We start from the raw sequence: 12,717 nt of genomic DNA, 5'->3' as shown, positions 1-12,717 counted from the left end.
TGCAATTATTTAATATAACATAACAATTTATGTACTATGATAATTTATGCACTCTCATACTTCTCATAAGCATTTAGTAGTGTTTTATTTACATTTCATTTGAAATTATGGCGTTCATAATTAATATTATATTTTGTTTAGATGTTACTATAGGTGTGCCTCGTTTTGCCTCGGCAAAGACAATTAATTTATGTTGCATGAGTTTATGGTGACATAACAAAACAACAAGTACATATCAGGAGAGTATGAGCTTACATATGGTGAAGTAGCCCAGAGGTGTACGTTGCAAATCCAACAATAATATATACATTTTTTTTAAAATTCTCTAGTTTGATCAAACCTAAATTATTAAAATAGTATATAAATATAAATGCCATCGCATATACATTTTCTTGATAACCCTGTGATAATATATATATATATATCAGACAGCCTTAATGCTTTCAAGAAGCGAGTGTCCTCACAAATTCATCCTTTAGATGACTGTTTGATGCTGCTGCTCTCCCTGCCATCGGGTCATTTCCCCCTCCATGGCTCCATCCCTGGACCTCTATGAAAACTTTTCAAATGAAAATATGATTTGTGTAAAATTAGAATGTAACATTATTTTCTAGTATATTAGTAAAACTGAAGTAGAAAAACTGTTGAGATTGGTAAAAATGAATTGACTAATGCAATACATACATTTTAAGTATAGGTTGATGTGCCAGTAAATGCACAATTAAAATTCAAAATGATATGTCTATGTATTGTGAGTTTTATGTGTTTTATGTGCCAGTAAACACAAAATTAAAACACAAACAACTACTTGAATGTTGAGATTAAATAGTGGTTCACAAATATAACGGACTTGTACCCATTATTTATGATTGTACTATATATTAGTTTGAAATTGTAAAAAGGACGGTATTGTGAGTTTTGTAACAGCTATTGTACGAACCCCTTCCAAGATTAGTATCCACATAAGTCATGGCTAGCTGGAATTGTGTGCCTTTTGAGCTCCTGATCAGCCATCTGTTTAGATCCAGCATGCGCTTCTTCATATCAGAAGCCATACGCTTTGAAATAGGTAATAAGCAGAGCAAGCACGAAGGATCCAAAAGCAATGTAGAACATAAAAGCAAGAGTGATTTTGAAATCAAGATACTCAAAAATGATTTTAGTGTGATCTGATAAATGATAAAGTTTAGAGAAGATGGTAGAAATCAGTCAAGAATAAACAATGAAGTAATTGCACATAATACCATGATGGAATCCGAAGGTTTTTTAAATCTTCGCAGAGGCTGAGATGGAATCCAAAGGTAATACATGGATTTTCTTGTCTAATTCAAAATCAACTGGACAAAAAATAACAAAAGTATGTAACCTGTACAACCATCATCATGTCGTCGTCATTATTATCATTATTTCTGTTAATTGCATGTAACCCCTTTCTCTCCAATAAACTCTGCAATTAAGAAGACAATAAGAGTGAAAGTCTTTTCAAAAACTCCCTCTTGGCTTTATGTTAATTGCATGCATCTGAATACTATAAACTATGATAGTCAGGTGTTATTGGAAATAACAGTACAATGTCCCCGATGGTCATTGACTACAAATTTGGGTTTAACTAAATTTAATCAAGCATAGAAAATTTACCTCTTTTGAATATCCTGACATTCCAACCAGTTGTGAATCCCGATAAGATCGGTACAAGTCAACCATTACAATAGGTTTCTGTGCAAAGAGGAAAAACTGAAAGAAAAAATGATCACAGCTGCAAATTATAATGTGTGGGATGAAAATGGATTGGATATTATTTGATTCGTATCTGAAAAATAAAAAATGGACATAGATATGGTCTAATCACTTACCAATCCATATCCAATCGGTTTCACAGAAATATTATAATGTGGCTTCTCTAACACACATATCATAAACAAAGAAAATCAGTTTTCTACCAGATTTGACCACTATGGTATCTACTGAAGAAAACCATAACAGAACAGAAAAAAGTTCCAGATCAAACCATTACCACACCATTATAAGATGCAATAAACATGCAACAAATATCTGAGACGGAACTTTATAATAGAATTTGTAGAATAAAATTTTATAAATTTAAATAGCATATCAAGTACATAAACAGTTAGGCCTTCCCATTGACCAATATCTTTATTTTATTTTATCTAATGGTGGCATCAGAAAGTGTGGCCTCTCACACACTAAACACTAAACAAAGTTGTTCCCTTTAGAAAAGTTTAAAGAAGTGCAACTCACTGATAAGATGCTGTCAATCTCACTTGAAATTCTCTAGTCGAGGCAATCCATGAGCTGTCAATTTCAAAAGAAGAGAAAATCCATAAATGGAATTCAATTGTCTTATAAAGAAAAATAGAAATAATTATCGAGTGTTTGTTCCCTATAACCATGTAATAAAATATATCACTGATCATTGGCAAGTATGAGAAACTGTTGGTTATTAGGCACACCTATAGTAATACAGTACATATTTTGTTTAGATGTTTAGATATTATGCACCTTCCACCGAGACAGAGCGAGTAATACACACGGGAGTATTATTTTGACATGCTCAAATGCTGCTTTTGGTGTCAATGTTTTTGTACTTTACCTGGAGTATTTTTAAAATTTCAGTATAATATAGATTGGTTTATTTATTTATTTATTTTAAAAAGAGCAGCGCAAAACATACAATCAATTATTGATAACAAAACCAAAACTAACATCCGATTTATTATTGTATTTGTTTTTGGGTTTTTTACAATCCCCAATTCTAAATCGCAGGGTTAATCAAAACCCACAAAAAGCCATTAAAAATCAGTCAAGTAGTCAGTCAAATACGAAAAGAAATAAAAACAGATTGCATGCTCCGTTGTTGCCTAAAACAAATTAAGCAGTAAATCAATTGATAAAGAACAATAAAAGAAGAAACGGAAAGACAGTAATATACCTCTTTGAAGCCAAAGACAGACATACAGACAGCAAGAGACAACCAAAAATTGAAGCTCTGCTACTGACCAACCTGGCATTATACGACCAAAAAAGTACAAATTTAGTTTTATGGTTCCAATTTTTCTGAGAAAAGAAGACAAACCCTAAACCTTAAATCGGTTAGGTCAGTCGCATAATCAACGAAACCACAAATGGAGTGGCAAGAGAAAAAGAGAGAGAATTAGCAACAAAGAACAATCCCTTATCCAAGAGAGAGAGAGAAAGAGAGGTAAAGCAATGTCAGACGGCGTGCAGGAGAGTTGGGCAATTTCTGAGATTTCTGCGAAGAGAGGAGAGATGGCGAAGACAGAAGTTGTAATGGAGAAGTTGGGCAATTTCTGCGAAGAGAGAAGAGAGATGGAGCGAAGAGGAGAGAAACAGAGAAGTTCCAAGAGAAATTGGAAAACAGTGATATTGCACCGAGCAGTGGGTCCCATCTGTCATTCATACTGTAGCAACTACTGTATATCTACAGTACCAAACCCGTCCAAGATTAGTATATATATATACTAGTAGAAAGCCTCGCTTCACTTCGACAGTGACGATTGAGACAATGCAGAAAAACAAAATAAGTGGTTTTAATGGAACATGACTTTAGATATTGGATGAACCACAATATAAAATATGTATAGATCATATAGGACATGATTTTAGATAATTGTATAGACTATACATAAGGAACAAAAACTGTATATAAGCATGGTTAACTCTTGGTGAACAAAAACTGTACAATTATAATGGGATAGTGCAGTCACTCTCTCTTCTTTTGTCTTGCTATCGTCACCGCTGCAGAAATGAGAATATAATACATTATTTTGTTTGAGTCAACTGGACTTGATCAAAATCAATCAGCAATTCATGTAGTTCTAATTTGAGCTGACTATAACACAAGGCTTAGAATCAATATTTATAATATGAGTTGAATAAGAAGTATAATAAAACTCGGGAGAATGTTTGGACTGGGGTCAGAACCACATTTAGCGTATACAGTTAAGGCAACTTTTTTCTACAATGAGTAGACATTATTTTCATCTTCCTTTTTTATGATTTGTGTCATCTTTTTTCAGTGCACAATACTTTTCTCCAATTATTTGAAGCTTAAGTTATTAGTTTAATTAAAAAAATGAAAATTTATGCATTCTCAATAAGAACTTAAAGAAACATTTGTTTTCATTAATATGTTTTCAATATTATGGCTACACTGTGATGTATGATAAGAAATCATTGTTACGTGCAGGAGGGCTTTTGTGCTCAAAGATTCTGCTGATAGAGATTTTTGAATGTTGGTGTTTGGTTCTGGTAAATCAATTCTCCCTGGAACTGTTCGATTAACAGCCGATTAGAAGATTTGTTCGGTTATCTAGACATGACACAATTCACCTGGTGCTAGTGAAGATTATACATGTTCTTGCAACTGCTTGTACCAGCAATAGAAACACGAACTTATTAATATTAATACCAGTCAAACATGGATTCATAATTTTGTCAGTGCCTCCAGGGAAGGGCAGGTTAACGACTGATTAAAATGAAATTTTGAATTTCTTTTTGATACCAGAACTACAAATTGATTGAGGAATACCTGAATTAGGGTTCGGTAACTGAGTAGCTTGCGCTTAGCTCCAAGTTATACCCCCATTAGTTGATTCTTACATGTATATCCTGCAGAGTTATTTGAATGACCGCATTAGGAACGTAAAGTATCACTTTCGGTCTGGTATGGAACCGGTTGGATGACACCTCCTGGTTTCTCTTTGATGTAATCTGACCATGCTTCTGCCATGTGTATCCATAGTCTGACATTACCGGAGCAACAATGTATTAATGCTCATATAATAAGCAAATATAGCCAAAAAGATAAGAAAAGGAAAAAAATGTGCAAAGCAAAGCTGGAGAACAAATCTACAGTTTGATTGCAATACCAATATTTATGATAACACAGATTTTTGCTAAATATGATCAAGTAGTCGGCTCCTTCTTAGGTTAAGGCCCACAAAGTTCAATTAATTTGGTACTTAATGAATTTGGTACTTAATTTGGTAATTAATTAGAATGTTGGTTGAAATAATGATACAAAATTAAATTGCACCCTCAAAAAATTTACTAATTACTTGGTAACTAATTTTACATTGGTGCAGAAGTTGATATTTTTTAAAAGGCAAACAAAAAGAGAGGAGATAAAATGTGAATACCTTCATCTTCATCCATGATCCCCATGAATTCCAGCTCTCTACAAAGGAGCCGCACAACAAACGATCATCGTTCCGAAGAAAAGGCTACACATAATTACATTTATGATTAGATGATACACTATTTTTTTCACAAAAAAGATTTGAAATTGGTGATCCTTGCAATTCAAAACAAATTGGATCGAACCCGGTCACTTTGGTAGTGAAGACCTAATAAAACTAAACATCTAATAAAACCAAAACAGGACTGAAACAATACATAAATGGTACAATACCAGCACTTAGTAGCACTAATACAGATCATTAATAAAGAATAACCAAATAATGCAACACCAAACACAACCCCTGCTTACAACTACTATTAAAATACAATAAATAGGACCTAACTAACCACCTGAGGAACAAAGCACAATTTTTGCGTGATTAAACTAACTAAAACATTTTTGCATGCTTCCTCATCCAGTGATGATGGTTGAATTTCTTCTCGTATTTCATTGAACAATGAACATTTGACAATATTAACCTGAGTTATGAACTAAATCTGAAGTAAAAAGACTAGTCAAGTGCCCACGCATTGCGGTGGGAATTGACAATATTATATTAGTTTTCTACAGGATTTAACTTGTGCTAGATCCATGAAAATATTTCAATAAGAAGTTAAATATAAAACACATTAGTTAAATATAAAATATGCCTAGATGAAAATAAAAATAACATATTACAAGTTATGAGGTCTTTACTAATTCACTTCCTCTTTTCTAATAACTATCTTTTCCTCTTTTTTTAGTTTCTTAGTTCTCAAACCTTTTCATTTATAAGAACACAAAATGTGTCTAAATTACAAAAGTCAGTCAAAACAGTAAATTATTTGAAAGTACAATAAATAAATAAAAAACTTATAAAACATGAATATTGCATTGTAAAATTAACAGAAAAGAATAGTTGTGCCTTTGTTCAATGTATCGACAAACATACATAAAAAATTTACAAATAAAAAACTACCATTCTTTTCATGAAAAAGTAAAGTTATTTAATAAATTATTCAACCCATTTAATTAAATATGCTAATCCAAGCTGAAGTAAACAATGAGAAATAATCTAAGCTGGTGTATGCATAGCACTTCCCACTTTCTCGTTTCAGTTTCGACATAACAATGCTAATAAACATTAGTGTAACATCCTACTCACTTTCAATTTCGACATAACAATGCCTGGGCAAATCCTCATAAACTGTTTTTGGTCTCATCAGTTGTATTTAAACAGGTTCTTTAATAGTTCACAACATGGCTCACTGTAATATATGTATAAGTTATTTATGGTTTGCTATTCAATCTGTTGTGGTTGAAAATGCTTATTATGCAAGAGAATTTGAAGGAAGAATATATGAGTTCTCAAGTCTCAACTAATATTTATCTAAAGATTAGTACTTTGGACCGTGCATTGAATTATTTTCATCATCTAACAAAATGAATCCGAATTTGTTGTAATGGAAAGCCTAAAAATTAGGCGGATGGTAATATTATCTTCCCATTTGAGAATTGAACAATACATCGAGATGTAGGCATGAAATTCGAGATATTAGTTAGTGTACCATTATTAGTGCTGTCTTCTGTCTGGCTGTTGCTATAGCAGAATTGCCTCCAAAGAGATGAGTGATTTTGTGTATCTCAGCCGAGACCTCTCTCTCATACAAAGGAGCATCCTACCTAAAATTTCAAAGCATGTTAACACTATTAGTCTCAAACTAAATAAGAGACAAATTTGAGTCCGGTATAATTGAAAACAACCTTCATTTAACATCTACTGTGAAAATAATGGTGAGGTCTAGATCTTACTCCAGACATGTTAAGATGCATAAAAAATAATATTCTTTTGCCAGTTATGTAATTGAAACAAATACAATTACATAAAAAAAAATATCATTTTTTTAAGAACTCTATGAGCAAACAGAAATAATAGAAGACTATGTCAAGAGAAAACTACATGGTTACAATATGAACATCGTCAGAAGAAAGAACTGGTTTTGAATTGGCCTCAGATTTAGTCATACCCATCTCAAATTTTGGCGGACGAACAATGTCTGTTGTTGCTCAGAAGTGAGAACTGAGACACCAAATCAGAAAGTGAAAATTCAATAGATTGTAATTGCAGATTTAAAGCATGCAAAATCAGAATGAGAGGTGTGTGCATATCACCTGATACCCAGAAAAGACTATACACTGCATACCAGATGCAAGAAGAAGCATACAACTTCCATGTTTGTAAACATACCAGTTCACAGTCAATATTTTGTCTCCATAATATGCAAACTATTCTGCTCAGGATCATATAAGATCATTTCTATACCACTAAATAAAAATAAATAAAAACAATAAGACGTACTATACATCATGAAAAACAAATAGTTACTGAAATTGAAGCTTTTGCTTCTTCTTGCATCTGGTATAGAGAATGAAACTATATTTAGAGATGGTATATAGAAATCAATATATAGACAAATTTCGAGCTCATAAATGGTTATTAGGTAAATAATTTTATCATCTCATTTCATTGCAATATCAAAGGCGAGACAAATTTAGACATGTTGAGAAGAGACTAACTAAGATGCACAGTACAATACTGAGTTATTACTGGTACAACAAAACAATTGGTCATTGGTATTTGCCTTGTTATAGAGAAATTTACAAATACGCCCTAACAAATGCTAAAGGGTCTGCTCCTAAGATGGTGCCCTACAACACTCTTATAGATGGATTGGGTAAAAAAACGGCTGAAATTGAGAAGGCACTGGATATTCTAGGTGACATGATTTCTAAAAGGCTTCAGCCTCATGTCGTGACCTATAACACTCTTGAGAGCAAACAATAATAAAATGAAAAAAAAAAAAAATTGGCAGAAAAAGTTTGTCACTGACAATATAACAGTAGAATAGTAATATGCATATCAATTATCAAGTAAACCTTACTTCCTATGATCAAAATAAAATTTTGTTGTTGTTATACGATTTTGAATAGTACCAGTGGTTTTGAGTGAAAAGAGGGGAATAAAGCAACTGCAATTTGAAAGAATGGAGATTTCATTGATATGATATATATAGAGAGTATGGTCTGTTATATTTGAACAAAATTGAAATTCGAATGGGAGGGAACATTTACCTTTTTCATCCACACTGGAGGAGATATCGAAGGAGGACATCCAGAAGCAAACAAGAGGTTTGATTTCATCCTTTCAAACGATTTTGACCATGGCAGAAGGATTGGAAGTGGAGTAATGGATACCTGTCCAAAAGACATAAAAGTTAACTATCAATAAATCAGAAATAATATATTACAAAATAAAAGAATTTCTAACATTCCTGAACACGGTAAACCTGAAAATAAGAAGATTAAAAAAATAATAATAAGACTGCCAAATTTTTTTTTAAACTTGAATAAAAATTCTACCATTTTGAAAATTCTAACACGCTGATTTTGACCAGGAAATTCTAACACGCTAGACAGTTAATTTGGGAAAATCTTTGTTCTTCATAACAGTTCATTTAATGTGAGGCTGAAAAAATAGAAGGGGGTGGCTAGATTGGGTTTACCTCTGACTACCTTTTACTCCATTTGGAGATCGGAGAAAGAAAAGAAAAGAGGGGGAGGTCAAGAGAGAAAAGAGGGAGGAGATCATCTCCTGGAGGAAGGTGGAACAGAAGAGAGGAAAGCTGAAGGAGAGCCATCTGGCGGAGGGAGGGCAGCGGAGAGAGAAAAGGAAAGATGGAGGGAGTGAAGAGAGAAAAGAGAAGAGAAAGGAGAAAAGGAGGGAGCCATTTGGCGGAGGCTGGCCAGTGAAGAGAGAAGAGAGGAGGGAGGCAACGAATTAAGAGAGAAAAGAGAAAAGAGGGAGGGAGCGAAGACGGAGGAAGAGAGGAGGATCCATATTCGCTGGTGAGTAAGGGAGAAGAAAAAAATCCATGTGATTTTGTACGTAGCAGGTTGGTTTATAACTAATTTCAAACTTCTACACAAATGGATACATAAAATATATGCATAAAATCTTATATTCAATACAATAGTTTAGAATGGTTGGATCTGCTGCATGGAGGGTCGAGATCGTCTCTGGACAGATACACCATTCAGTCCCTTTTATATCAAGGTGCTATTGTAGGAGTTCTGATAGTTAGAGATTGCAACTTAAAGAAAACCTGGCGTGTTTCATGAAGAGTGTACACTATTTCAGCAATTTTATAGAAAAATGCCCTACTATTTTTAGGATGCGATAATTATAGAAATTTTATAGAAGAAGAGATGTGAGAAGATGAATTATAAAGGAGAGGAAATGAGCAGCTTACCTCCTTTTTGGCTCGTAAGTTTTGGATAAACTGGATAGAAGAGACGAGTTGCTTTAATTCCTTATTGGCCCTCGAGTAGTCGTGGGGAGTGGATGCGTTGTCTTGGATGGATGGATGGATTGATTGATTAACACAATATTGAGCTGTCGGTGCTCATGGGCACTCTAATAGAGACTCTTTGAACAGTAAAGCAGCTGGAGGCGGAGGCAGCAAGCATGGTGCAACAGCAGATGTCTCCGTCATCGATTCAATTCATTTATATATTAGAACAATGCAAATGTAATGTAGCACTAATCAAAGAAGAATCTAAGAACAAGAAAGGCAAACCTGCTTGGCAAGATTGCAAGCACAATCAGGGGCGTCGAGATTCTCGTAGTAGAACACTGAGAAATTCAGTGTCAGACCAAGCCTGATTGGATGAGTTGGTGCCAGTTCAGAAAATGCAATTTCCTGAAAAGAGAGAACAATATGACAATATCACACTAAGTCTAGGGTAATTTCAATAGGCCCATGAAATCTAAAAGAACCATCTATACCCCTGTCACACCCCTCAACCCAGCAAAAAATCAAACATCATAAATTAAGTTCCTTTAAATGTTAAATTAGTTCCTTTAAATTGAAATTTTACACCATCAAACATCATAAATTAAATTCAATCATTTTTACACCATCAATGTTAAATTAGTTCCTTTAAATTCATATTGAAATTTTGCTTTTTTCTATTGCAAAAAAAAAAAAAAAGAAACTAAAAGGCTACCTATTTCATTAAAAATAAAACAGAATACACAAAATAAGTAGAAGGTCTGGCAAAAATGCTGGAAACACCTGATACTTGGTCTCTGACACACACACAATACATTCCGAACCAAAACAAATAACCTATTTTTGAATTATAGTACCATGTACCAGGTACAGACCAATACTTGGTTTCAGGTTTCAGCATACCCAGCAAAAAGTATTTAAATTTTGTAACTCACCAACTATTTGTTATTTTATACTGGCATGGAGGTACTTGTTACATGTAGTACTCTCCCTTCATCTTGAGGTAGAACACTTTCGACTCGGCCCCGCCAGCTGACGGCACAAGGTGAGACTCCAGAAGCTTCAAGATGCCTTCACAGATCTTGCTCAGCTCAGACTCGATCTTCCTGTGATACTCCTTGATGAGCCCCACATGTGACACGTTGCTCCTGCTCTCTTCCTTCCGCTCAATCGACGAGATGATGCGCCAGCTGGCACGTCGGGTGCCAATCACATTCTTGTAGGCCACTGATAGGAGGTTGAGCTCCTCGACTGTCAGTTCATCTTGGATTGTCTTTACAACCTTCTCCATCTGCTCTACCATCTCTTCATACCTCTCGGCTTGCTCAACGAGCTTGGCCAGGTACACAATCTCATCACAAGGCACGTCAGTCATGTTTAGAACTTGCTGTGGTCTCTGTAGTTTAGTTAAAACATGAAGTATTATTTATTAGAACTTGATGATATGCCTCTCAGAAATATCAAAACACCAAGGTACCAGTGCAAAAAGTATGAAAAACACCTGTTATTATACAACAACAACAACAACAACCAAGCCTTTAGTCCCAAACATCTATTATCTATAACATTGAAAATTGCATATAACTCCCTCTCTTAACTTCTTTGAAATAACAAATCACTCTCTTTGCTTTTGCAAGTATATTATAATAAGGTATAGTTTGTATGAGCAACTATGACATTTTGTTACTTTAGGAGTGGTGTTCCAAGAATTCAATGTCAATTATGTATAAATTTATGAATGCGAATTAACATAATGAAATTTTACATTGGATAAACTTTAGAGATAGTCGTTCTGCCAGTACTGGTACGGTACCAGCTAGTTCTTTTCAGCTTTGTTTTTTTAGTTCAATTCGTGTAATAGGCAGGAGTTTTTATCATGAACCATGTAATGATCCTTTTTTTCGAGTAAACCATTATGCCTATGGGCTTCAACCTCAAAAAAAAAGAAAAAGATAGTCGTTCTGCCCTTTTGAACATTTACTATGCTAAATATGATGCAATTAAGCTATGCAATTCTTTCCAGTACATCTTCACAACTCAGTTGATTAATTAGATATCTCAACGCTGAAAATTTAAATGCGTTTTACTCTTTTGAATTGACAAAAAACTTCAAACCTAGACAAGGAACGGCGAAGTCTGGAACGAAAGAACCCCTCTCCATGGCTGAATCGAGAAGCTCAAGCACCGTGTTGTAGTTGGTCACATGCGTCTGATGGTGCTTCTGGCGGTGGAGCCTCTTGATCTCGCCACTGATCACCGGCTCCAGCGCGTCGTACTCGTACGGGAGCGGTGGCAGCGTCGCTGTCGTCAGGCCGCGCGCCGATCAAGCTAGGGTTAGTGTTTTCTTGGAGGAGATAGCGATGGAGGGAATTTTTTCCGAGAGGAGCAGGGCGAATTTTTGTAAGGTCAAACCAGATGGGTAAGGAGATAGCGATGGATGGTTTTCGGCGGTCTCTTTTGGCGTCGTCGGAAAGGAGGGACACGCGCAGGTGCGTGGGGAAGGAGAAAGAAGAAAAGGGACGCGTTACGCGTTTTCTGTCTCGGGGAATGAAAAAAAAAAAAAGAGATTCAGGTGATACAATTTCTGTGTGCGGCATTGTATATAGTATGGATCTAACTAACTAAGTTTAGGTCACCGCTACTTATAGCAGCTTGATAAGACACCCCACTTCTCTTGTGGGAGAGTGGGTTCGATCCCGGCAGGAAATAGTGTGTGTGTGGGGGGTTTGCGGGCAATTCTCAAAAAAAAAAACTAACTAAGTTTAGATTTCTATATATTTGACAAAATGAAACAGATATATAAAATATAAATTTATGATTAAAGGCTGAGATTGAAATGTATGTTGATGAGTGGCTCAGATCTATTGAATGAACGGCTCAGATTTTGTTTGAACAGATAGATGATTGGAACCTAAAAAAAATTGCATGGATTAGTCGAAGTTTACTGAGAAGAAAGAGGACAAAGTTCGGGTATGTTACGTTACGGAACTTTAACAATTAAATTCCGAATGATTTGAAAGCAAGAATCGAAAATCGTGCTAACAAAATAGAAATTTAAACCTTAATTAATGCCTCTCTAAATAAGTAAGTCAAGTGTGAATCGAAACCGCATTGAAATTTCGAGAATTTGAGACTTTATAGGCTCAGTGCGTCCGCACTGGTGGT

General features: G+C 34.8%; 1 protein-coding gene and 1 pseudogene across 9 annotated transcripts; both read right to left on the bottom strand.

Moving 5' to 3' along the window:
- Positions 1-233: 233 nt before the first annotated feature.
- Positions 234-9,811, bottom strand: LOC144544362 (uncharacterized). Of its 8 annotated transcripts, none has more exons than XM_078292862.1 (10): positions 9,511-9,811; positions 5,181-5,264; positions 4,571-4,784; positions 3,722-3,777; positions 2,951-3,022; positions 2,260-2,313; positions 1,639-1,734; positions 1,367-1,447; positions 926-1,058; positions 234-548 (listed from the first exon to the last, which is right to left on the bottom strand). In XM_078292862.1, the coding sequence occupies exons 7-10, from the start codon at positions 1,702-1,704 to the stop codon at positions 517-519; spliced, it is 312 nt and encodes a 103-aa protein (XP_078148988.1). In that variant the 5' UTR covers positions 1,705-1,734; positions 2,260-2,313; positions 2,951-3,022; positions 3,722-3,777; positions 4,571-4,784; positions 5,181-5,264; positions 9,511-9,811; the 3' UTR covers positions 234-516. The 8 variants fall into 8 exon arrangements, with proteins under 8 accessions (XP_078148988.1, XP_078148986.1, XP_078148990.1 ...); XM_078292860.1 differs by having other exon boundaries at positions 1,639-1,716; positions 9,511-9,809; XM_078292864.1 differs by lacking the exons at positions 2,951-3,022; positions 3,722-3,777 and having other exon boundaries at positions 9,511-9,810.
- A 432-nt stretch (positions 9,812-10,243) lies between these two features.
- LOC144544361 (14-3-3-like protein GF14-C pseudogene) lies at positions 10,244-12,083 on the bottom strand (annotated as a pseudogene). The gene is made up of 2 exons (XR_013508207.1): positions 11,668-12,083; positions 10,244-10,948 (listed from the first exon to the last, which is right to left on the bottom strand). The product of XR_013508207.1 is annotated as a 14-3-3-like protein GF14-C pseudogene (transcript).
- Positions 12,084-12,717: the final 634 nt, after the last annotated feature.

Source organism: Carex rostrata, chromosome 26, assembly GCF_964058835.1.
Source record: "Carex rostrata chromosome 26, lpCarRost1.2, whole genome shotgun sequence".
Classification (NCBI taxonomy): domain Eukaryota; kingdom Viridiplantae; phylum Streptophyta; class Magnoliopsida; order Poales; family Cyperaceae; genus Carex; species Carex rostrata.
The sequence above is the reverse complement of the archived record's forward strand: the minus strand, read 5'-3'. Positions and strand labels throughout refer to the sequence as shown.